This window comes from Hippopotamus amphibius, chromosome 13 (genome assembly GCF_030028045.1).
Source record: "Hippopotamus amphibius kiboko isolate mHipAmp2 chromosome 13, mHipAmp2.hap2, whole genome shotgun sequence".
NCBI lineage: Eukaryota > Metazoa > Chordata > Mammalia > Artiodactyla > Hippopotamidae > Hippopotamus > Hippopotamus amphibius.
The window spans coordinates 61,105,381-61,132,752 of NC_080198.1; the positions used below are offsets into that span (position 1 = coordinate 61,105,381).

General features: G+C 35.6%; 1 protein-coding gene across 15 annotated transcripts in view; it reads right to left on the bottom strand.

The window, feature by feature from the left end:
• LARP1B (La ribonucleoprotein 1B) overlaps positions 1–27,372 on the bottom strand; it is a 124,958-nt gene that overhangs the window by 26,992 nt on the left and 70,594 nt on the right. For 11 of the 15 annotated variants that reach the window (XM_057705137.1, XM_057705136.1, XM_057705141.1 and 8 more), the window contains one exon: positions 26,299–26,422. The exons of 1 other annotated variant lie outside the window; for it this stretch is intronic. In XM_057705137.1, coding sequence (XP_057561120.1) covers positions 26,299–26,422 — 124 coding nt within the window. Of the gene's footprint in view, positions 1–13,376; positions 13,477–17,656; positions 17,956–26,298; positions 26,423–27,372 lie in introns of those variants that run through there. 3 more of the 15 variants (XM_057705144.1, XM_057705145.1, XR_009048730.1) reach the window with 3 other exon arrangements.

A 27,372-nucleotide genomic window follows, 5' to 3' on the forward strand; every position in this document is an offset into this window, starting at 1 on the left:
ATAATTCTAAACTCTATTCTCAGAGGATTTCTTCATAAGAAATATTTCAAATATATAAAAAAGAATTTTTAAAAACCACTTGTCTACACATCACCTAGCCTACTAATTTTTAATTTTGCTTTGTTTCTGACTTTTTTTTTTAAAGAAAAATATGCTAAAGCCCCCTGTGTAACCTTTCCTAATCCCGTTTTGCTTTTAACAAGGCTCTTCAATTTGGTATTTTATCTTTACTGTACACACATAATAATGTTATTTTGCATAATTAACTTTATATAAGTGGCATCACACTACATTATCATTTTGCAGGCTTTTTCAGTCAATATTTTGTTTGTGACGATTATTCAAGTTCTAGTCATATACCTTTGATTTATTCACTTTCACAGAGTATCATGCTGTTATACAAATGCCAAAATTCATTCATTCTCCTGAAGACATCTGTTTTATTTTCAAAGTTTTGCTATAATCAATAATGCTGCAATGAACATTGTTGAACATGTATTTTTGTACAGCTGTGAGCATTTCTCTGGGGTTTATACCTGAAATGGATATGCTGAGTCAAATGGCATGTATATCTTCTAACTTACTAAATACTGATTGCCAACTTGCTTTCTATAGTGGTTTCACCAATTTACACTTCCAGCAGCAGCATGTAAATGTCCCAACAATTTAACATCCTGGTCAAGGCTGGGTTTTGTTTAGACTTTTAAATATTTTTTCACCTCATCGGATTTAAAAGGTATTTTTGCATTTCTCTGGTTACTAGAGAAGTTGAACATATCTTCACATAGTCATCACTCAGTTTCATGTTTGTGAGCTTGCCATTCATATCTTTTTCACTAGTTTTCTATTGAGTTGTTTTATTAATTAGTTTGTGGAAATCTTAAGGTAAAATACTAAGTAAGCAGATGAATCAAGTAGTTTATCAAAAATGCAGGCTCTATTTATCTCTATATGATTTTTCCTCAGACTTATCTTCTTTTGATTCATACAATAACCTTTTGCTCAGTCAATAAATAAATATCATCAAGTACATTTACTATATGCCAAGTACCATTCTAGAGGCAAGTTTGTAAACTCAAAAGTGAACTTACCCACTCTATGACCTAGTCTCTCTGTCTTGACATTTTCCCTCCTAATCCATTTTCTTTACTGTTGCCAGAATGATTATTCTGAGGAGCACATTAGGTCATTTCACATTTCTACTTAAAAATTTTTAGCATTTCCTTGTTGTCTCTAGGAGAAGTACAGGCTCTTTATCATGGCATACGATACTTTCCTGATTTTGCCTCATCTATTGTTATTCTCTACTTCAATCCTGGTGCCCCAAATAGCAACCTACCTATTTTTCCAGTTTTCTTGCTTCATATCTTTTTATATGCTTTTTCCTCTATCTAAAAGCCCCTTCCCTTATCTTTTTACACCCAGTTAGACTCATATCCTTCCTTTAATACTCAGCACAAATGTTACTTTCCCTGGGAATGTGTAGCATTCCTTAAACATTTTCTGCCAACAGAATTAATCAATTCTTTTCTTGTACCACCTCTGCATTTTATCCATTGCTTTTTAGATTTATTAAATTAAAATTTATTTTCTTACATATCACCTCATTAAATTCTAACAGTAAGTTTCAGTGCTTCCCTGAAAGCAAGGGTCACAATCTAACATATGTATATCAGGGGTATACAATCTCAGGGGTTAAAAGTAGGAGCATACGCTGAAAAATATGGTAAATGCAGTGCCCTTGTAAAAGAAATAATCAAAGATCTAGCAGCAGTTAACAACCCAATAACAGTAAGCTTCCTAGCATCCAGATTGCAGTCTCCAAATTCCATTTCCCACTGATCCAGTCTCCTTAAAAAAACAGTCTGAAGCACAAAGTACTATACGAGCCTAGGAAATCTTGAGCAAGAAAATAATGAAGTTAAAAATGAAAATATTAACATAGCTCATAAAGACAAAGCAGTAAACTTTAGGGGACATCACCAGTGAAAACAATGACTGAATTGGATTAAGCACATCAAATAAATAAACCCCATGAATTCATAATGATACTTTAAGACTTCATCATATTTCTAGGTTGCTAGCATACCAACTCATTATTCTGAAAATGATAAATTGAATACAAAAAAAGAAACAAGAATTTATCCTTCCTTTCTTGTAAAAGTTGAATTCCAGAATAAACAGAGTTGATAAAACAAATTCTTCCTTATAAAATTCCAAGTTAAGAAATACAGAAGAAATAATATAATTAGAAGATGACTATCTTGCAACTCTAATGAAATAGAGGATCAGGGGAATATTCATCAGTAGCTACTAAAAGCATTTGGTAAATGTTGAGGAGAGATTTCACAACCCATTAAGGAAATAATTGATATACTGACTTCATTAAAATGAGAAACTCATGCTTTGCAAACAACACTGTCAAGAGAATGAAAAGACAAGCCACAGAATGGCAGAAAGTATTTACAAAAGACACATCTGATAAAAGACTATTATCCAAGATATACAAAGAACTCTTAAAACTCAACAATAAAAACAAAAACAAACAAACACAAACTGACTAGAAAATGGGCCAAAGACCTGAACAGACACTGCACCAAAGGAGATACAGAGATGGCAAAAAGCACATGAAGATACTCCACATCATATATCATCAGGGAACTGCAAAGTAAGACAACAATTAAATTCCACTACACACCTATTAGATTGGCCAAAATCCAGAACACTGACAACACTAATAAATGCTGGTGAGAATGTGGAGTAACAGGAACTCTCATTCATTGGTTGTAGGAATGCAAAATGGTATAGCCACCTTGGAAGACAGTTTGGAAGTTTCTTACAAAACTAAACATACTCTTACCAAACAATCTAGCAGTCGCCCCCTGCCCCTTGGTACTTACACAAAGGAGCTGAAAACTTATGTCCACAAAAAAACCTGCACATGGATGTTTAAAGCAGCTTTATTCATAATTGCCAAAACTTGGAAGCAACCAGGACATCCTTTAGTAGGCAAATGGATAAACTGTAGTATATCCAGACAATGGAATATTATTCAGTGGCAAAAAGAAATGAGCTATCAAACCATGAAAAGACATGGAGGAACCTTAAATGCATATTAGTAAGTGAAAGGATACAATCTGAAAAGGCTACATACTGGGTATTCCAGCTATTCAACATTCTGGAAAAGGAAAACTATGGAGGTGATAAAAAAAGGCCAATCGTTTCTAGGGGTTAGGTGGAGGGAGAGGTGAATAGGTGGAACACAGAAGATTTTTAGGGCTGTGAAAATACTATATATGACACTGTAATGATGGCTACATCTCATTATACATTTATTCAAACCCATGGAATGTAAACCCTAATGTAACTATGGACTTTTGGTGACTACAATGTGTCAATGTAGGCTCATCAAATGTAACAAATGTACCACTCTGAGGTGCTTCCTTATAGCAACATCTTTCACCAGATGGGTGATAGCTGTGCAACTTGGGGTCTGGTAGTAAATGGGAAATCTCTGTACCTTCTCCTTAGTTTTGTTATGAGCCTAAAACTGCTCTAGAAAAAAAGCCTTTAAAAAAAAAAGGTGAAGGGGGTACTTCCTGGGTGGTCCAGTAGTTAAGACTCTGTGCTCCCAATGCAGGGGGCCCAGGTTCGATCCCTGGTCAGGGAACTAGATTCCACATGCATGACACAACTAAGAGATGGCATGCCACAACTAAAGATCTTGCATGCTGCAACAAAGATCCTGCACTTGGCAACGAAGATCCCACATGCTGCAACTAAAACCTGGCACAGCCAAATAAATAAATAAATAAATATTTAAAATTTAAAAAAAAAGGTGAAGGGAAACTTTATGATGAATGGATCAGGCTGGTAACATCTAAACTCAATGATCAATACTAACATCAGTAAAAGTGAGCCTGAAAGACATATGATGCAACGGGAAGTAAACAATTCCTCCTAAGAAATAATCTTGCCATCAGAAAAATAAAAATCCTGAATATACTAACTATTCTATATCTAAATACCAGTTCATAGGAAATAGGTGAGATAAAGGAACATATGATATGAAGATACAATCAGATAAGTCTGGATCATAAGAAATCCTATGAGAAAGTAATCACTTCTTTCAACAAATCATTGTCACGGAAAAACAAAAGAAGATGAAGGATTATAGATTAAAAGTGACTTTATGGTCTTATAAATCAAATGCAATGTGTGCATCTTGCTTGGTCCTGATTCAAACAACAAACTAGAAAAAGATATATTTCAGACAATCAGGGCCAACAAACATAAATTGGGTAGTAGATGATATTAAGGAATTATTGCTAATTTTCTGTGAAATAATGGCCATGAAAATTTATGTATATATATATATGTGTGTGTGTGTATATACATATATACAGATGTGCAATATACAATGAAATATTTACAGAATAAATAATAGGGTGTTTGAGATTCAATATATAATACCAGAAACAGATGAGGAACAAGGTACAAATGAAAAAAGAATGTCAAAAACTATTAACAATTGTTGAAATTAGGTGAGATGGGACTTCCCTGGTGGTGCAGTGGTTAATAACTGCCTGCCAATGCAGGGGACAGGGGTTCAACCTCTGGTCTGGGAAGATCCTACAGGCCTTGGAGCAACTAAGTCCATGAGCCACAGCTACTGAGCCCACGCGCTGCAACTACTGAAGCCCACGCACCTAGAGCCTGTGCTTACCACAATGAGAAGTCCACTCACTGCAATGAAGAGTAGACCCTGCTTGCTGCAACTAGAGAAAGCCCGTGCGCAGCAACAAAGACCCAAAGCAACCAAGAAAAAAAAATTAGGTGAGATGGGTACATGGGGGTTCATTAAACAGCTCTCTCTGCTTTTATTTTTATCTGAACATTTCCATATTAAAAAGCTGTTTTATTCCCGGTTTAATTCAGTGTGAATTTTACCCATCAACAAGAGCAGATATACGAATTTTGTGAAGACTAAAATCTATAGACTACTTTTGTTATCTCAAAAGAAACATTTTATAAAATTCATATAGTATATCATATACCGATTTATAACGTTCAAAACAGCATTCTTCATAATAGCCCAAACTGGAAAAACTCCAAATGTCCATCAACTTCCAAATGGATAAACAAAACGAAGTATGTCTATGCTACAGAACACTACCTCATGAAAATGAGTGAAGTGCAAATATAAGCAACAACATGGATTAACCTCAAAATTACTATATTAATTGCAAGAAGCCAGACACAATTAGTATATATCATATGATCTCATTTATATGAAATTTCTAGGAAGTGCAAAAACATACAGACAGAAAGCCGATCACTGGTTACCTCAGACTGAAACTGAGTGCTGAAACTGACTGCAAATGATCGTGGGGGAACTTTAGCATGATGGACTTCAAAACCTGAATTGTGGCACTGGTGCACAACTACAGAAATTTACTGAAATTAATTAAACTATACACTTAAAGTGAGTTAATTTTATGTAAATTATACTTCCAAAAAGCTTTAAAACACAAAAGACCAGGCCATCTGCTCTTCAGAGAATCTCAGTTGTGATTGACTACGATACAGTTTCTGCTAAAAGTTTATCAGAGAAGACTGGTATTTCAGAGGATCAAACTAAAGCACTAATTTTCAAAGTGTAGTCCTAACCAGTGGTATCAGCATCATCTTGGAACTTGTTAAAAATGCATATTCTCAGGTCTTACCTCAACTTACTATATCAAGAAACTCTGGGTTCTTTATTTAACAAGCTTTCCAGATGAATCTGATAGTTGCCAAAGTTTAATAAGAACCACTGGACTGAGGGGTGTGCTAAGTACTCTACTACTTAAGATTTTCCAAATTCTATTACTATCAAATCACTGCACACCTGCATACCTGGACCATATGAACCTTATCCACAGTCCCCATTGTCTTTATAGACAGAAATTACCTTTATAAAAACAGAATTTAATATTATGCTGTTGGTATTCACTGACGGCTGGTAATAAGAAACAGTACATGAGGGCCATAAGAAGGAATGAAACTGAGTTATTTGTAGTGAGGTAGATGGACCTAGAGACTGTCATACAGAGCGAAGCCAGAAAGAGAAAAACAAATACCGTATGCTAACTCATATATATGGAATCTAAAAAAATGGTACAAATGAACCCAGTGACAGGGCAAGAATAAAGGTGCAGATGTAGAGAACAGACCTGAGGACATGGGGTGAGGTGGGGGGAGGGAGGGGAAGCCAGGACAAAGTGAGAAAGTAGCACTGACATATATACACTACCAAATGTAAAATAGTGGGAAGCTGCTGCATAATACAGGGAGATCAACTCGATGATGGGTGATGACTTAAAGGGCTGGAATAGGGAGGGTGGGAAGGAGTCGTGGGAGGGAGGGGATATGGAGATATATGTATAAATACAGCTGATTCACTTTGTTGTACAGCAAAAACTGGTACAACAGTGTAAAGCAATTATATTCCAATAAAGAGCTTAAAAAAAATAGTACATGAGGACTGACTTTATTTTTTTTAATGTAAATAAAATGCCACTGGGGACTTCCTAGGTGGCACAGTGGGTAAGAATCTGCCTGTCAATGCAGGGGACACAGGTCTGACCCCTGGTTGGGGAACTAAGATCCCATATGCCGTGGGATAACTAAACATGCGTGCCACAACTCGAGAAGCCAGCACCTTGCAACTACTGAGCCCGTACACTCTAGAGCCTGTGTGCCACAATAAGACAAGCCCACGCACCTCAACGAGAAGCCCTTGCACCGCAACTAGAGAAAGCCTGCTGATAAAATGAAAAGTTAAGTGTACCTAGAGCAACCTAATCCCTAGAGGAACTACTAAAAAAATAATTATACAAAAAAGGCATACATGGCCAACTCACCCTAGATAAATTAAAATGTAATTTTAAAAATTACATATACAATTGACCCTTGAACAACATGGGGTTAAATTTTGCAGGTCAGCTTACATGCAGATATTTTTTTTTCAGTAACTATAGGACCTGTATTTTCATTTTAAAGATCTTTAACTAAATATAGGAAAAGTTTGTTCAATTAGAGATCACAATATGTAGAATCAAAAGAACTAGGGTCTACATCCTGATTCTATTCAAACGATTTCAGTTTCTTATGCTTGGGTGAGTCATTTATCAATTCCTTTGTTTTTGAGGGTGAGAGTAGTATGTGTGTTTTTGACTGTGGGCAGGAGTCAACACCTCTAATCTTTGAGATGTTTAAGGGTCAACTGTAACCTGAACAGAGCAGAGAAAGGGAAACAAAGAAACAAAATCTAAATCCAAACATAGCAATAATTACATTACATGTAGATAGTCTAAACACACCAATTAAAGGATAGATTGTCAGACTGAATTTCAAAAAATGACCAATCTATATGGTGTCTATAACAAACTCACTTCAAATATAATGAAATAAGTAGTTTAAAAGTAAAGAGATGAAGAAAGATACACAATATACACAAAGAGTAATCAAGAAAATGCTGGAATGGCTATATCAAAATCAGATAAATGATTTCAGAGCAAATAAAATGACTATGAATAAAGAAGGCAGTATATACTGATATAAAGGTCAACTCCTAAGAAGACACAATAAACCCAGGAGTGTAGTACACCTAATAAAAAGAGCTTCAAAATAAATGAAGAAAAAACTGACAGAAGTTAAAGGAAAAATAGACAAATCTGCAATTATAGCTGGAGACTTCAACACCTCTCTCACTAATAGAGCTAGTAGCCAAAAAAAAAAAAAAAAAAAAATCAGCAAGGGAATAGAACTTACAAACACCATTAACTACCTGAATCTGATAAAGAGTTTATAGACCACGCCACTCAAAAACAGAATAAATATTCTTGTCAAATGCACATGGAACATTCACTAAGACAGACCATATTGTGTGTCATAAAATAGACCTTGACAAATTTAAAAGAATTGAATCATGTAAAATATGTTCTCTGACCTTAATGGTATTAAACTATGTATTAATAAGACCAATAACAAAAAGATAACAGCAAATTTCCAATCATTTGAAAATTACATAACATGTTCATAAATAATTCTTGGATCAAAGAGGAAGTTTCAAGAGGAATTAGAGAGTATTTTGAAAAGAATGAAAATTAAAACACAACACACCAAAATCTATGAAATGCAGTTAAAATAGTGCTTAAAGAAAAGCATATAGGATTAAATGCTTATATTAGAAAAGTCTCAAATGACTAATTTAAACTTCCCTCTTAAAAATAAGATATCAGGGGACTTCCCTGGTGGTCCAGTGGGTAAGACTCTGCATTCCCAATGCAGGGGGCCTGGGTTCAATCCCTGGTCAGGGAACTAGATCCCACATGCATGCCAAAACTAAGAGTCTGCATGCTGCATCTAAGAAGTCTTCGTGCTGCAACTAAGACCCAGAGCAGCCAAAATAAATAAAAATAATAAAAATATCAGGAAAATACTCAAATATTTAGAAATTAAACAAAATCACTTCTAAATAACTGATGGGTCAAAGAAAAATACCAAGAAATTAGGAAATATTTAGAACTGAATGAAAATGAAAAAAACAATATATTGAAATTTGTGAGATGCACCTAAAATAGTGCTTAAAAGGAAATTTGTAGCAAAATGTTTATAATAGAAAAGAGAAAGTTCTCAAATAAATCACCTAAACTTCTACCTTTTGAAACCAGAAAAGGAGGAGCAAAATAAACCCAAACCAGGAGAAAAAAATGGAAAAATAAAAATAAGAGCAGAAAATAATTCTACTGGGAGAAATAATAAAGTAGACCAATGAAAATAAATCTTCTGTAGAAAATGTATCAAATTGATCAACTGATACAGCTCTAGCTAGATTGATCAGGGAAAAAAAGAAAGGAAGCACAAATTACAAATATCAGGAATGAAAGAAGAGATACTGAGATACCTTATTTTATTGTGCTTTGCTTTATTGCAATTTGAAGATACTGCATTTTTTTTTCTTCTTTCTTTTTTAACAAAGAGAAAAGTTTTTTGTTGTTGTTGTCGCTACTGTCATTTTTTGGCCGAGAGGCATGTGGGATCTTAGTTCCCCAACCAGGGATCGAACCCATGCCCCCTGCAGTGGAAGTATGGAACCCTAACTACTGGACTGCCAGGGAATTCCCTACAAATTAAAGGTTTATGGCAACACTACATCCAGCAAATCTATCGGTGCCATTTTCCAACAGCATTTGCTCATTCATGTCTCTGTGCCACATTTTGTTAATTATCACAAATATTTCAAACTTCTCTATTATTATATTTGTTACAGTAATCTGTGACCAGTTATCTTTGGTGCTACTACTGTAATTATTTGGGGGCACCATGAACCAAACCCATATAAGACAGTAAACAATTGATAATGTGTATGTTCTGACTGCTCCATCGACCAACTGTTCTCCCATCTCTCTCCTTCTCCTTGGAGCTGCTTATTCCCAGAGACACAAAAATATTGAAATTAGGCCAATTAATAATCCACAAAGGCTTCTAAGTGTTCAAGTGAAAGGCAGAGTCACACATCTCTCACTTTAAATCAAAAGCTAGAAATGATTAAGCTTAGTGACGAAGGCATGTTGAAAGCGGAGACAGGCCAAAAGCTAGGCCTCTTGTGCCAAACAGCCAAGTTGTAAATGCAAAGGAAAATTTCTTGAAGGAAATTAAAAGTGCTACTCCACTTTAATCAAATGATAGGGAAGTGAAAGCCTTATGGATGATATAGAGAAAGTTTTAGTAAGTCTGGATACATCAAACCAGCCACAACATTCCTTAAGCCAAAAGCTAATCCAGAGCAAGGCCCTAACTTTCCTCAATTCTATGAAGGCTGAGAGAGGTGAGGAAGTTGCAGAAGAAAAGTCTGAAGCTAGCAGAGGTTGATTCATGAGGTTTAAAGACAAAAGCCATATCTCATTAACATAAACATGCAAGGTGAAGCAGCAAGTGCTGATGTAGAAGCTGTAGCAAGTTATCCAGGCAATCTACCTAAGATAATGCAAGTGGCTTTACTAAATAGCAGATTTTCAATGTAGATGAAACATTCTTCTGTTGGAAGAAGATACTTATCTAGAATTTTCATAGCTAGAGAGAAGTTAATGCCTGGCTTCAAAGTTTCAAAGCTTCAAAGAACAGGCTGACTCTGTTAGGGGCTCATGCAGCTGGTGACTTTAAGTTGAAGTCAATGCTCATTTACCATTCTGGAAAACCCTAGGACCCTTAAGAATAAGGCTAAATCTACTCAACCTGTGGTCTATAAACAGAATAACAAAGCCTGGATGACAGCAAATCTGTTTACAACACAGTTTACAGGGGATTTAAGCTCACTGCTAAGATCTATTGCTCAGAAAAAAAGATTCCTTTCAAAACATTATTGTTCATTGACAATGACTCTGGCCACACAAGAGCTCCAATGGAGATATATAACGAGGTTAACATTTTCATGCTTACTAACAAAATCCATTCTGCAGCCCCAGGAATAAGGAGTAATTTCCACTTTCAAGTCTTATTACTTAAGAAATACATTTCATAGCAGCCATAGATAGTGATTCCTCTGATGGATCTGTGCAAAGTAACTGAAAGCCTTCTGGAAAGGATTCATCATTCTAGATGCCGTTAAGAACATCTGTGATTCATGGGAAGAGGTCAAGTATCAACATTAATAGGAGTTTGGAAGAAGTTGATTCCAGCATTCACGGATGACTCTGAAGGGTTTAAGACTTCAGTGGAGAAAGGATGCTGTGGGAACAGCAAGAGAACTAGAATGAGAAGTGGAGCCTGAGATGTGATTAAACTGCTGTAATCCATGATAAAACTTAAATGGATGAGGAGTTGCGTTTTATGGATGAGCAAAGAAAGTGGCTTCTTAAGATGGGATCTACTTACTCCTGGTGAAGACGCTGTGAAGACTGTTGACAACAAAGGATTTAGAACACTACATAAATTTAGTTAGAAAAAGCAGTGGCAGGGTTTGAGAGGATTGACTGCAATTTTCAAAGAAGATCTACTGTGGGTAAAATGCTATCAAACAGCATTGACTGCTACAGAGAAATTGTTCATGAAAGGAAGAGTCAATCAATTCAGTGAACTTCATGGTTCTCTTATTTTAAGAAATGGCCACAGCCACCCCAACCATCAGCAAACACAACCCTAATCAGTCAGCAGCCATCAGCACTGAGGCAAGGGCCTCCACCAGCAAAAGGATTACAACTTGCTGAAGGCTCAGGTGATAGCATTTTTTAACAATAAAGTACTTTTAAATTAAAGTATGTATATTTTTCTTTTAGACATAATGCTATTGCACACTTAATAGACTACATATAGAGTAAACATACTGTATACAGACTGGGAAACTAAAAAGTTCCTGTGACTTGCTTTATTGTGATATTTACTTTATTATGGTGGTCTGAAACCAAATCCACATCTCTGAGTTATTCCTGTATCTCTACAGACCACACAAACTTTAAAAGAATAAAAAGGAAATATTACCAAAAATATCCACGAAATGGACAACTTCTTTATATACAAACTACAAAAGCTCACGTAAGAAAACCTAGATTAAGACCTAAATAGGCATTTCTCCAAAGAAGACATACAGATGGTCAAGAGGCACATGAAAAGCTGCTCAACATCACTAATAATTAGAGAAATGCAAATCAAAACTACAATGAGGTATCACCCCACACCAGTTAGAATGGGCATCATCAGAAAATCTACAAACAGTAAATGCTGGAGAGGGTGTGGAGAAAAGGGAATGCTCTTGCACTGTTCGTGGGAATGTAAATTGGTACAGCCACTATGGAGAACAGTATGGAGGTTCCTTGAAAAACTAAAAATAGAATTACCATATGACCCAGCAATGCCACTACTGGGCATATACCCAGAGAAAACCATAATTCAAAAGATATATGCACCCCAATGATCAGTGCAGCACTATTTACAATAGCCAGGTCATGGAAGCAACCTAAATGTCCATCGACAGATGAATGGATAAAGAAGTGGTACATATATACAATGGAATATTACTCAGCCATAAGAAGGAACGAAACTGGGACATTCGTAGAGACATGGATGGACCTAGAGACTGTCATACAGAGTGAAGTAAGTCAGAAAGAGAAAAACAAATACCGTATATTAATGTATATATGCAGAATATAGAAAAATGGTACAGATCCACTGGTTTGCAAGGCAGAAATAGAGACACAAATGTAGAGAACAAACATATGGACACCAAGTGGGGAAAGCACAGGGTCGGGGGGGCAGATGAATTGGGAGATTGGGATTGCTATATATACATTACTAATAAGAAAAAAATAGCAAATTGTACACCTTAAATATATGCAGTTTACTGTATGTCAATTATATCTCAATAAAAGTTCAAAAAAATTAACAACAACAAAAAAAGAAAACCTAGATTACCTAAATAGTCCTACATCTCTTTAAAAAATTAATTTGTTGTTAAAAACATTCCAACAATTCCAGGCCCAGATGACTTCACTAGCAAATTCTACCACTTCTATAAAGAATCAATAATAACAATTGTACACAAACTCTTCCAAAATACAGAAGAGGGGGGAATGTTTACCAACTCATTTATGAGGCCAGCATTCCCTGATAACAAAACCAGACAAAGATAATCCAAGAAAATAAAAATATAAACCGATATTCCTCATTCCTCTCAAAAAAAAAAAAAAAAAAGCAAACTGAATCTAATAATGTATAAAAAGGATAATATGTCACAGTCAAATGAGGTTTATCCTGGGACTCTTAGACTAGCTCAACATTTGAAGACAAAGCAATATAATTTACAACATAAATAAACCAATGAAGACAAACCATATAATGATTTCAAAAGACCCAGAAAAAAAGACCCCCTCCTCCAAAAAAATCAGCATCCACTCATGATTAAAAACTCTCAGCACACTAGAAATAAAAGGGGACTTCCTCAACCTGATAAAGGGCATCTATGGAAAACCTGCAACAAATATCATACCTAATAGTGAAAGACAAATGCTTTCCTCCGAAAATCAGAAACAAAGCAAGGATGTCTTATAACTTCTATTCAACATCATACTGGAGGTCCCAACCAATACAATAAGGGAAGAAAATAAATGAAAGTATAGATAAATAAGAAACAGAACTGAATCTATTCATAGACAACATGATTATCTGTGTAGAAATACATCAATGTAGAATATATCAACGAATCTATGGAAAAAGCTACTAGAACTACTGCTAGTAAGTTTACCAATATCATAGGATACAGAGCTGTATTAGTATTCTCCAGAGTAAAAAAAAAAAATAGGATAGAAACAGAGATGTAATATGAGGAATTGGCTTACAAGATTATGGAGGATGAGAAGTCCCACGATCTGCCATCTATAAGCTGGAGACTTAGGAAAGCCAGTGGTGTAATTCAGCCTGAGTCCAAAGGCCTGAGACCTAGGGGAGTCGATGATATAAATACCAGTCTGACATGAGATGAGATGTCCCAGATAAAACATTGAGACAGCAAAAAAGGAGCAAATTCTTCCTTCCTCCACATTTTTGTTCTATTCAGGCCTTCAATGGATTGGATGATGTCCACCCACGCTGAGGATGGCAATCTACTTTACCATGCCCACCAATTCAGATACTAACCTCATGCAGAAACAGCCTCACAGAGACATCCAGAAGTACTGTTTAACCAGACATCTGGGCATCCTCTGATCCAGTTAAGTTGACACATAAAATTAACATCACAAAGGAAAATATTAAAAAATCAACTGTATTTTTACATACTAGCAATAAACAATGGATTGTAAAAACTTTAAAGCACCATTTAAGGACTGCCCTGCTGGTCCAGTCGTTAAAAATCTGCCGTCCAGTGCAGGGGATGTGGGTTTGATCCTTGGTCGGGGAACTAAGATCCCACATGCTGCAGGGCAACTAAGCCCAAACGCCGCAACTATTGAGTCTGCATGCCGCAACTACTGAGCCCACACACTCTGGAGCCTGTGAGCCACAACTAGAGAGCAACCCACACGCTGCAACTAGAGAAGCCCGCACAACCCAACAAAAGATCCTGCATGCCACAGCAAAGATTCCACAAGCTGCAACTAAGACCCAATGCAACCAAATAAATAAATAAATATACATTATTTTTTTTAAAAAAGGTGGAGGACATACACTGATTTTTAGGATTACAGTTATCAAGTTGTGCTAGTGGCAAAGGGATAAACAGAGACAAGATGAACAGAATATAGAGTCCAAAATCTATAAACATATAATTAATTGGTTCTTGTCAAAGATAAAAAGGCAATTCAATGGAGAAAGAATAAACTTTCCAACAAATGGTGCTGAAATCCCTGGATATCCATACCAATACTTATATCATATATCAAAAAGAAAAACAAACAATTAACTCAAAATTGAATAGAGACCTGAATTATGTAAAAGCTAAAAATATAAAGCCTCTAACAGAAAATCTTTGTAGCCAATAGCTCCTGTTAAGTATTTGTAAATGCAACATAAGAAGTTAAAACCTACTTATATAAAATTAGACAACTGGCTTCCTGGCTACCAGTCTCCCCCTATATGCCAGGTCCAGACTGGTTTTCAGGCTTAGTCTCCTGAATTCCTCAGGGAATGAGATCTATTTTGTTTATTAAAGTTTCAGTTGTCACTCCTCCAACTTCTAATTGGGTCTGTTGCATCAAAATGGAAGACCAAAGGATTGAGATCCTAATCAGACAAGACTCAGATCCAGGACTTGCAACTGGGGAATATTTCCAACTCTGTGTCCATTCCCCAAATGAAGGCAGGACTACACCTCACTTCAGCAGGAAGTAGCTACAGCGGTCATCATCTCATTCCGTGAATGAATTGAGGAAGGTTGAAACAGGAGTGGGGACTGAAATCAAGTCCCCTAAAACCGAGTTCCTCTGTCAAGTTTATGATTAAGATCTCTTTACAAAATGTTATTACCTTTTGTTACTCCCTTTCTTGTCCAACACCTGTTCTCAAGATTGAAGAGTATCAAACAAAAGGGGGAACTGAAATTGGGCAGCACCCTATGGGGTCCTCCCAGGTACAGATCCTTTTTGTGTCCCCCATTTCTTGTAATTCAGCCTCCTAGACCCTCCCAGAGTTCCAAAGGGCGGATTCAAACAGTTGCTAATCAGGGAAGTGAGGGAATGCAGAAACAAAGGAGTAGCACCAAGAAACAATAGTGCAGAATGGGGCAAGGTGCTGGTTTCTCCTCAAAGAATATACATAACAACATATCATTGAGTTCTTCTACAGGAACTAAGGTCCCCACCCAGGTGGAATATGGTAACTTCAGGCTGAGCATAAAAGCCCTAGAACACTGCCCTGTTACCTTACCACCAACTAATCAGAAGAAAGTCACAAACCCAGCAGCCCTCACTCCAGATTCTGCCTATAAAATCTTTTCCCCAAAAACCATCAGGGAGTTTGGGCTTTTAAGCAAAAGCCATGGTCCTCCTTGCTTGGCCCTGCAATAAACCTTTTGCTGATCAAAAAAAAATTGAAAAAGAAAATCTTTGGCTTTTGGATTAAGCAGAGATTTCTTACCTAGACACCAAAAGACTAATCCATAAAAATTTTTTAAAATTGCACATCATTAAAAATAAGAAGTTCACATCAGTATCCCACAAGTCACGCAGCATGGCCAAAAAAAAAACTTCTTTTCTTAAAAAGGCACTCTTTTTTTGTTCTTTGTTTGTTTTGGCCACAACACATGGCTTGCAGGATCTCAGTTTCCCAACCAGGGACTGAACCCAGGCAACGGCAGTGAAAGCACCAGATCCTAACCACTAGACCACCAGGGAACTTCCAAAAGGCACTCTTAAGAAAATGAAAAGATAAACTCTAGATTGGGAAAAGATATATGCAAATTACATATGTAATAAAAATTTGAACCAGAATAAATAACTCTCAAAGCTCAGTAAGAAAACTCAAAAAAAAAAAAAAACCCCAAAATCAAAATTTTGCGCAGTCACTTCACCAAAGATAATACTGATGGCAAATAAGCACAGAAAAGATGCTCAGCATAGTTAGTCACAATGAGATACTACTACATACCTATTAGAATGGCAAAAATTTTTTAAAAGTTACAATACCAAGTGCTGGTAACGACATGGAACAACTGGAACCCTCATACATTGTTAGTGGGAATGCAAATGACACAGCCTGTTTGGAAAACCATTAGAAAGTTTCTTATAAAGTTAAACATACACTTATCACATGACCCAGCAATCCCACTCCTAAGTATTTACCCAAGTGAAATGGAAACTTATAATCTCATCAAAACCTATATGCAAATATTTAAAGCACTTTTATTGATAATCACCCAAAACTAAAAACAACCCACGTGTTCTTCAACTAATGCTTATATCCATGTTAACAGAATATTACCTACTAGTAAAAAGGAACAAATAACACAAAAATATGGATGAACCTCAAATGCATTACACTAAATGAAAGAAGCCAGACTCAAAAGGCTACACTCTATACAATTCCATTCATATGATATTCTGATAAAGGCAAAATTATAGGAGTAGAAAATAGAAAACAGGCTTCCAAAGACTAGGCATGGGCTTGACTACAAAGAAGCATGGGAGAATTTAGGAGGAGTAATGGAACTGTGCTGTAATTTGAGTAGGTGGTAAGCGCATGACTGTATGCATCTGTCAAAATTCCCAAAACTGTATATACAAAAAGTGTGAAATTTACTGAATAAAAATTATACTTCTTTTTTTAAAGAAAACAAAGAAGATAACTATGGATCCTTGTAAGGTGGAACAAAAGGAAAGAGACAGATTAGGAGTTGTTATTAACCAATGGTAAAATGATGGTGGCTTTTGCCAGGGTGACAGAAGTAGAGAAGGTTAGAATTGGTTAGGTCTTGGATATATTTTAAAGGGTAATGGATATAATCTGCCAAGGAGTAAGAGAAGTTGAAAAAGAAAGGGATCAAAGATAATATCAAGATTTTTTTTCTTACCTGTACAACTAGAAAGATGCAGTTAACATTTACAGAGATGTGGAAGTCTGGGAGGAGAAGTCCTTGGAAAGGGATGGGAATTCAGGCTTTGGATTTTGAACATATGAAGTTTGACTTGTTTATAAAATATCCAAGTGAAACTTGACTACACAGTTGATTATTTATATGGAATATAGGATGGAGTCTGTACACATAAATTTGACACTCATTAGCATAAGGATGCTATTTAAAACCATGAAACTAAATACCATCACCTGAAGAGTTACTGAGGATCAGAAACAGAAGAAATTTGAAGAATAGGTGCTAAAGCATCCAAAGCTTGAGGAAACGGGGAAGAACCAGCAAATAAAACTCCCTGAAGTATTGGGTGGGCCAAAAGGTTCCTTTGGTTTTTTCCATAAGATGGCTCTAGTAGCACTTAGTAGCATTTAACTTCACTTGAAACAATTTTGTTAGACTGTATGTGACAGCTGTCATATCAGTGTGCATTTACAAAAAGACATCAAAATTGGTGAATTTTTGTGTGGCCATTTTAATACTGAAGACGAAAGAAAAAAAGCAACATTTTTGGTATATTATGCTTTATTATTTCAAGAAAGGTAAAAACACAACTGAAATGCAAAAGATTTGTGCAGCGTATGGAGAAGGTGCTGTGACTGACTGAACGTGCCAAAAGTGGTTTGTGAAGTTTTGTGCTGGAGATTTCTCGCTGGATGATGCTCCACAGGCAGACAAGTTGAAGTTGACGGTGATCAAATCGAGACATTAATTGAGAATGGTCAATGTTATATCATGTAGGAGATAGCTGACATACTCAAAATATCCAAATCAAACGCTGGAAATCATTTGCACCAAATGATTGTTCCAAACCAAATCATTTGGTTATGTGAATCACTTTGATGTTTGAGTTCCACCTAAGTTAAGAGAAACAAACCATCTTGACCATGTTTCCACATGCAATTCTCTACTGAAATGTAATGAAAATGTTCCTTTTTTAAAAAAAATAAATTTACTTATTTATTTATTGGCTGTGTTGGGTCTTTGCTGCTGCACAAGGGCTTTCTCTAGTTGCCTCAAGTCGGGGCTACTCTTCATTGTGATGCAAAGGCTCCTGACTGCCGTGGCTTCTCTTGTTGCGGAGTATGGGCTCTAGGCACGTGGGCTTCAGCAGTTGAGGCACACGGGCTCAATAACTGTGGCTCGAGGGCTCTAGAGCACAGACTCAATAGTTGTGGGGCACGGGTTTAGCTGCTCCGTGGCATGTGGGATCTTCCTGGAGCAGGGATTGAACCCGTGTCCTCCGCATTGGCAGACAGATTCTTAACCACTGTGCCACCAGGGAAGTCCCTGTTTCGTTTTTAAAACAAATTGTGACAGGTGATGAAAAGTGGATCCTGTACAACATTGTGGAAAGGAAGAGATTGTGGGGCAAGTGAAATGAACCATCACCAACCACACCAAAGGCTGGTCTTCATCCAAAGAAGATGATATTGTGTATATGGTGGGACTGGAAGGGAGTCCTCTATTATGAGCTCCTTCAGGAAAACCAAACAATTAATTCCAACAAGTACTGCTCCCAGTTAGACCAAATGAAAGTGGCACTTGACAAAAAGCATCCAGAATCAGTCAACAGAAAATGTATAATCTTCCATCAGGATATGGCAAGACCACGTTGTTTTGATGACCAGGCAAAAACTGCTAAGCTTGGCTGAGAAGTTCTCACTCATCTGCTGTATTCACCAGACATTGCACCTTCGGATTTCCATTTATTTAGGTCTTTACAAAATTCTCTTAATGGAAGAAACTTCAATTCCCTGGAAGACTCTAAAAGACACCTGGGACAGTTTTTTGCTCAAAAAGATAAAAGGTTTTTGGGAAGATGGAATTATGAAGTTGCCTGAAAAATGGCAGAAGGTAGTGGAACAAAAGGGTGAATACGTTGTTCAATAAAGTTCTTGATGAAAATGAAAAATGTGTCTTTTATTTTTACTTAAAAAACCAAAGGCACTTTTTGGCCCACCCAATAGAATGAGAACTAAGTAAATAGTGTATAAGGAAGAAGAATGTGTTTCAAGACAGAGAATGATTGAGCCAATGCTGTCAGGGAAGATGATGATTCATTTGACCCCTCTTAAACACAGTATCTCTAGAGGCACTATCACAAGCTGTGGTGTGGGACTTCCTAGGTGGCACAGTGGTTAAGAATCCACCTGCCAATGCAGGGAACACGGGTTCGATCCCTGTTCTGGGAAGATTCCACATGCCGCGGAGCAACTAAGCACATGTACCACAGCTATTGAGCCTGTGCTCTAGAGCCCGAGAGCCACAGCTATTGAGCCCATATGCCACAACTATTGAAGCCCATGAGCCTAAAGCCTGTGCTCTGCAACAAGAGAAGCTACTACAATGAGGAGCCTGCACACCACAATGAAGAGTAGCCCCCACTCACAGCAACTAGAGAAAGCCTGTGTGCAGCAACGAAGACCCAAAGCAGCCAATAAATAAAGTAAATAAATAAATAAATTTATTTTTAAAAAAAGCTGTGGTGTGAGGGGCAGAAGCCTGTTTGAATCACGTATAGGGGATAAATAGGAAGACAGATATTAAAGACAGTGAAAACAAAAACTTTTTTTTTTTTTGGCTTAGATTCTATTTTGTAATAGCAGTAGCAGTTCTTTTTTTTAATAGTATTGTTGTTTTATAACATTTCCCATCTTTTCACCTTTCAATCTTTCTGTACACTATGACATACAAACAGCATAGTACTGAATATTCTTTAAATCCAATCCATAATTGTCTTTATAACTGGAATTTAATTTATTCAACATTTATCATGCCAGTATGTTGGATTGATTTCTATCTTCTTAATTTTTGCTTAATTTTATTTTTTTCTGCTCATATTCCTTAAATTAGAGATTATAGCACATGAAGATTAATAAACATATATACAGATTTAAAAACACAGTTGATTTAGAAATGAAAATGAGAACAAAAAATTAAGTATGGAAAATATTCAAGCTTTCCAAAAACACTGTATTTTAAAAAACACCTTCTGGTAAATATCTGAGACTTAAAGAGCTTAATCACTTATAACCCAGGAAGGCAAAATTTTAAAGAAAACATACAGTTGGCACCCACAAATCCACCAACTAGACTAATGCATAAATTCCAGATGCAGGCAAACCCATTTACAGATGTTCCAAATGGGATTCCTCCCTTTTCTCAGGAATTAAACACTACATAAATTTTTATTTTACTTCCTCTTGCTCTTCATGGTTTCTAAAAGCTATGCATGTATCCATTTATATGATGGCATTAGATTGAGTGAACTTCTAATATTATACATCCTCTACTTTTAAGATTAACCCATTCTGTCACATGTAGCTTTACTTCCTTCATTTTCCACTGCTGCATATTTTTCCTTTATACGAATATGCCACATATTATATTCCACTATAAATGAGTATTTTTTAGCTTCCATTTGTTTTTTATATTATGAACAATGTTGTTATAACTGTTCTTTTTGGTAAACATTTGCAAGAGTATCTCTTGAAGTGAAACTGCTGGGTTATAATATGGTATGTAACCAGGGTTTTAATTGGCAAATCTCAGCAAAGAGTATAATATCTTTTCATATTTACCAGCCATATGGTTTTCCTCTATGTGAAGCTCCAGTTTATGTTTTGTTTACTACTTTTTCTACTGATGTCAATCTTTTCTTCATATTGATTTTTTAAAATAGTAGTATAATTGATTTACAACATTAAATTCATTTCAGGCATACAACATAATGATTCAATACTTTTATGGATTACACTCCATTTAAAATTATTACAAAACAATGGCTATACTCCTCTGTACTGCACAATATATCCCTGTTGCTTATCTATTTTACACATAGTAGTTTGTATCTCTTAATCCCATACCCCTATCTCTCCCATCCCTTCCCACTAATTTTTTGTTACTTTTATGTATTGTAAAATTTATCTTTGTGGGATTTAACAACTTGGGAAAGTGCCCATGGTATGATATTAAGTAAAACGAATAAAATGAAGGGTGGTAGATATGATGCATTCCAAACTGTGCATACGGGAGAATATTTACTTATTGGCAATAGAAGATGCTGATAGTTGACCAGAACACTCCCCTTAAGAAAGCTCCATTTTCAAATGTATCACATGTATTTTTGTAGCTGTGAACCACATCCCCTATGCTTTTTTCCTTTTGAAAATGGAGTGCTATCTTTTTTCCCTTTGCACGTTCAACAATAAAAATTATTGAGATTATCAGGGGACCAGAGTATAATCTGTACTTTATTCCAAGATTTTGCATAGTTCTTTAATAGTTCTCATAGGGTATATAGTTCAAAATGCCAAACTAAACAAAGATGCTAACATGAAATCTTCATTTATTTAAAATGTGGTCACTTCTTTCATTGTACAAAAATTACACAACTCACCCTGACTTCAATAATAACTTTAAATCACTTTGAGTCACTGAATTGTATTATTTATTTATTTATTTATTTATTTATTTATTTATTTAATTGGCTGTGTTGGGTCTCCTTTTCCTGTGTGCGGGCTTTAGTTGCGGCGAGAGGGGGCTACCCTTCGCTGTGGTGCGCGGGCTCCTCATTGCCGTGGCTTCTCGTGTTGTGGAGCATGGGCTCTAGGCACGTGAGCTTCAGTAGTTGCAGCACATGGGCTCAATAGTTGTGGCTCATGGGCTCTAAAGCACAGGCTCAACAGTTGCGGCACACGGGCTTAGTTGCTCCGAGGCATGTGGGATCTTCCTGGAGCAGGGATCGAACCCATGTCCCCTGCATTGACAGGTGGATTCTTAACCACTACGCCACCTAGGAAGCCCCAAGTCACTGAATTTTAAGACTGTACTGTATGGCATAATTTATTAAAAAGTTAAAAGTGGATCCTGGGAATTTAAATAAATAAAATAAAATATACCTCTTGGGGCTTTATGATGTACTGAGGAGCATTAATTATCAATTTTAATGTACTCAAACTAACCAACACAAAAAATCTTGTCATTAGACTGAACATTCTTAGTGGAATACCCTAAGAATATTAAAAAAATAAAAAGTTTAAAAGTATAAAGTTTTTAAAAGTTCAAAGTTTAAAAATTTAAAGAATTTTTTAGAAAGTAAGCTTCTTTTAATATTTATAGTAATATTATTTTATATTATTGTTATTCTGAAACTATTATATCATAGGACAAACAATTCTGTTACTGTGCTTAGGAATGATATTTTTTTTCATGTAAGTAAAAAATGGTACAAATGTAAAATCTTACAAATTAAAACCTTTAATCCTAAATTTGAACAAAAAATACCAACATAAATTCATAATGTAATTTTCTTTAAAAAAATTTTCCAAGCTCTTTCAGTGGAAAAGGCCTAGAAATAATGACCAATTCAGTAGAAACTAGGGTACTGACAAAGCTTAACATCAGGCCACCTGGCAAACAAGACAGTTAAGAGTCCAACTCCATTACCACAGAACACAGCAATGAAAGGTAGATTTGAAGCAAAAAGTCAACAAACTGATAATTTGCACAAGTATCAATAACAATAGAGTAAAACCCATCTAATGTATTTATGAGATCATAGTGATAATTTTTTTAATTGAAGTATAGTTGATGTACAATACTATATAAGTTGTAGGTGTACAATATAGTGATTCACAATTTTTAAAGGTTATACCCCATGTAGTTATTATAAAACATTGGCTATATTCTCCATGTTATACAGTATACCCTTGCAGCTTATTTTACACGTAATAGTTTGTACCTCTTAATCCCCTAACCTCATAATCCACTCCCCACTTCCCTTTCCCCACTGGTAACCACTAGTTTGTTCTCTATATCTGTGAGTCTGTTTTGTTGTTGTTGTTATATTCATAGTTTGTTGTATTTTTTAGATTCCACATATAAGTGAGGTCATAGAGTATTTGTCTTTCTCTAATTTATTTCACTTAGTATAATGTCCGCCAAGTCCATCCATGTTGCTGAAAATGGCAAAATTTTGTTCTTTTTTATGGCTGAGTAGTATTCCATTGTATATCTATATATACCACATCATTTTTATCCATTCATCTATCGATGGACACAAACTGCTTCCATATCTTGGCAATTGTAAATATTGCTGCTATGAACACTAGGGTGCATGTGTCTTTAAATTAGTGTTTTTGTTTTTTTCAGATATATACCCAGGACTGGAATAACCAGGTCCTATGGTAGTTCTACTTTTAGCTTTTTGAGGAACCTCCACACTGTTTTCCTCAGTGGCTGCACCAATTTACATTCCCACCAACAGTGTAGGAGAGTTCCCTTCTCTCCACACCCTTGCCAACATTTGTTATTTGTGTTCTTTTGGATTAGAGCCATCCTGACAGGTGTGAGGTTATAGTTCATTGTGGTTTTGATTTGCATTTCCCTGATGATTAGCAATGCTGAGCATCTTTTCATGTGCCTGCTGGCCACCTGTATGTCCTCTCAGGAAAAATGACTATTCAGTTTTTCAGCCCATTTTTTAATTGGGTTGTTTGTTTTTTTGATGTTCCATTGTATGAGCCATTTATATATGCTGGATATTAACCCTTTATCGGTCATATCATTTGCAAATAATTTCTCCCATTCAGTAGACTGTCATTTCCTTTTGTCGATGGTTTCCTTTGCCATGCAAAATCCTTTAAATTTAATTAGTTCCCACTTGTTTATTTTTGCTTTATTTCTTTTGCTTTAGGAGGAAGATGCAAAAAAACATTGCTATGATTTATGTCATAGAATGTTCTGCCTATGTTTTCCTCTAGGAGTTTTATGGTTTATGATCTTACATTTGGGTCTTTAATCCATTTTGAGTTTATTTTTGTATATGATGTTAAGAGAATGTTCTAATTTCATTGCTGTACATGTAGCTGTCCAGTTTTCCCAGGACAACTTATTGAAGAGATTCTTTTCTCCACTACACATTCTTGCCTCCTTTGTTGTAGACTAATTGATCATAGGTGCGTGGGTTTATTTCTGGACTTTCTATCCTGTTCTATTGATCTATATGTTGGTTTTTGTGCCAGTACCACACTGTTTTGATTACTGTAGATTTTGTAGTATATTCTTAAGTCAGGGATCCTGACTCCTCCAGCTCTGTTTTTCTTTCTCAAGATTGCTTTGGCTATTCAGGGTCTTTTGTGTTTCCATATGAATTTTAAAATTATTTGTTCTAGTTCTATGACAAATGCCATTGGTATTTTAATAGGGATTGCATTGAATCTGTTGATTGCCTTGGGTAGTATGGTCATTTTAACAATATTAATTCCTCCAATCCAGGAACATGGTATATCTCTCCATTTGTTTGTGTCATCTTTAATTTTTTCATAAGTGTCTTATAGTTTTCCAAGTACAGGTCTTTCACCTCCTTAGGTAGGTTTATTCCTAGCTTTTTATTCTTCTTGATGTGACTGTAATGGGATTGTTTCCTTAATTTCTCTTTCTGATAGTTCATTGCTAATGTATAGAAATGCAACCAATTTCTGTATATTAATTTCATATCCTGAAACTTTACCAAATTTTGATATAGAGGACCAAAAGAAGGATGTAGAGGACCAGCTCATCACTTTGAAAACTAGTAAACACAGGGAAAGAATTAAGCATTCATTCCCTTTCCTGTAAGAACTCTATCTCAGGATAAACAAACAGTCAATTAAGGGAAATCCTCTTTATGGAAGTAATCTACTAAATTAAGAAGGATTTATGAAAATAGAATTGTCACTATTTTGAAGCCTCTTGTGAAATAAAAACTAAAAACAATGATTATCAATAGCTAACACCAAAGAGAGACAATCGAGCATTATATGCCTCCTGGTATAAGTATTCAACACAACATATGACATATTCTTGCAAAAATGTGAGCCTCAATCTGATCAAGCTTCTTTATCAAAATCTCAGTTAAAGAAAACTCAGGGCCAGAAAATGGTTGGATGAAACCATGGGGATGCAATCAGCAAAATCCAGAATGTGAGAAATTCTGCAGGACAAACTATTTAGTTTCTACAATAAAGTTCAAGGGGAAAAAAAAAAAAACAGTATGAACCTATATACTAAAAGAGACATCTCAATCTACTGCAATGGTTGGAATTTATATGGATCCTGGTTTGTTTGTTTTTTTAAGTGATGAATGAGAAAATCTGAACTAGATATTTTAGTTCAACTAGATATTTTATATTAAGGAATTACTATTAATTTTAGATGTGATAATGGTACTGGGTTATTCATGTGTTAAAATACTCCTTATCTTTTTAAAGACATACAGAAATACTTAAGAATGAAAAAACATGAATAATATGATTGGGAGTTTGTTTCAAAAAAGGCAGTGGAGGGACGTCCCTGGTGGTCCAGTGGTTAAGATTCCATGCTTCCACTGCAGGGGGCACAGGTTCAATACCCTGGTCAGGGAACTAAGATCCCATATGCCATGCATTGCAGCTTAAAAAAAAAAAAATCCAGTGGGAGGTAAGGAGAATGAGTGGAGTTGAGGTGAAATAAAATTGGCTACGAGATGATAAAGTAGTTAATGGGTAGGTAATGGGTACATGGGGTTTCATTATACAATTTGCTCTATTTTGTTTATGTCTGAAGTTTTCCAAATTAAAAGTTTTTCTTTAACTTGCTTTCAGGAAAAACTATAATAAAATCAATTACACTTGCCTAAAAATGTCAGATTCAATATATGAATCTCCCAAATATATTTACATTTTCACACAAAGCTAAGGCCTTAAAGCAAAAGAATGATGCTGGTGGTCTATTTTAAGGAATGAGCAAGTCAGTGAAAATTTTTCCCTATTTTGAGAAGAGAAGCAATCTCAGCAGTCTCAAAATCAAATGAGACACATAAAAAACCAACAATTTCAGCCTACTTTTAAGTAAGCATTTGGGTTTGAGCATGATCTGGTGTTATAAGAGAGAACTCCTAGATCACCTTTGTGATTACCTGCCTACTCACCAAGAGTAAGGTGGCATTCCAACTATGTCCATTTACTACATAGCTGTCATCAAATTTACAATCTGTATTTTTTAAGTCTCTAAAATGTTTTGAAGTTCACCAAAGGATAAATAAAAGTTGTTTTAAAATTCTAGTCTTTGACCAGATACCTAAATGTTTTCCAAAAATAAAAAAGAAGCAAACTTTAAAATCAATTTAGAACTGCTTAATATTATTCAGACACTTACACAAAAGCACATTTACATACCTTGCCTGGACTGTGAAGGTGCTACAGGAACTTCTTGGTTTGGCTCAAAAGGAAGTTCAGGTGTTAGGTTTTCAAACTGCTCTTTACTAATGAGATTTAGCTTCTTAAAGTTCTCAACTTCTTGCTGAAGCAGAATGGAGGAATCTAATTACTAAACTGGCTAACAGAGTAACCAACAGACAATAATTGATACCAATCTCAAAAAAAATGAGTTTTAAAAACAGGAATTGATTGCAACCAAAAAAAAAAAAAGATGTTCTAATAAAGAATCTAGCATTATACTTAATAACAATTAATATTCAGGATCTAAGCGGCATCGAGAACCCTAAAATATTCATAATGTTTTTATAATTAAAATACATTATAAGAGCATACATTCTTATTATTTGTTGAGCATTTACACACAAGACCACTAGGGTATTATAGTATTACCTATAATATTATAGTATTATAGTATTACAATCTATAGTATTGTATAGGTTACAAAGTAATCTAATACATGTTCCCTACCCTTAAGGAATTTACAAGTTAAATAGAAAGAAATGTACACATAAAAATATTAGTATATGAAAAGTGATAATGTTTGGTATCAGAATTGGATCATAAGGCAGGCATCACATAAGAGATGGGACAAAAGCAGCTCTTAGAATGAGAATTTAGAGAAAGGGAAAAACATCATAAATTAGGTACTGTGAGCAAAGACAAGAAGCATGGAATAAGCAATCATTTATTAGAAGATAATTCAGTAAATGACAAAATTTGTTTAGAACTAGTGGCAAAAGTCCTGATAAGGAAGTTGGAGAAAGCTAATAGACCTTTAATACTAGCCCAAGAAGTTTCCGCCTCATTTTCTAATAGTGGGAAACGTGATGAAAGATAAATCTAGATGGCTCTCTGAAGGTTCATTTCCAAATCCCTTTTATAAGCTTAGCAGCAAGGATGCTGAGTAGGTCTAAGTTGTTAGCTCAAAGGAAAAATGGGCCCATCCATGCCCCTAGGACCCCTTCCTAATTTTTGTTATGTAATCACATAGATGTTCTCTGCTCTGACACACATGTATGTAAAACATTACAG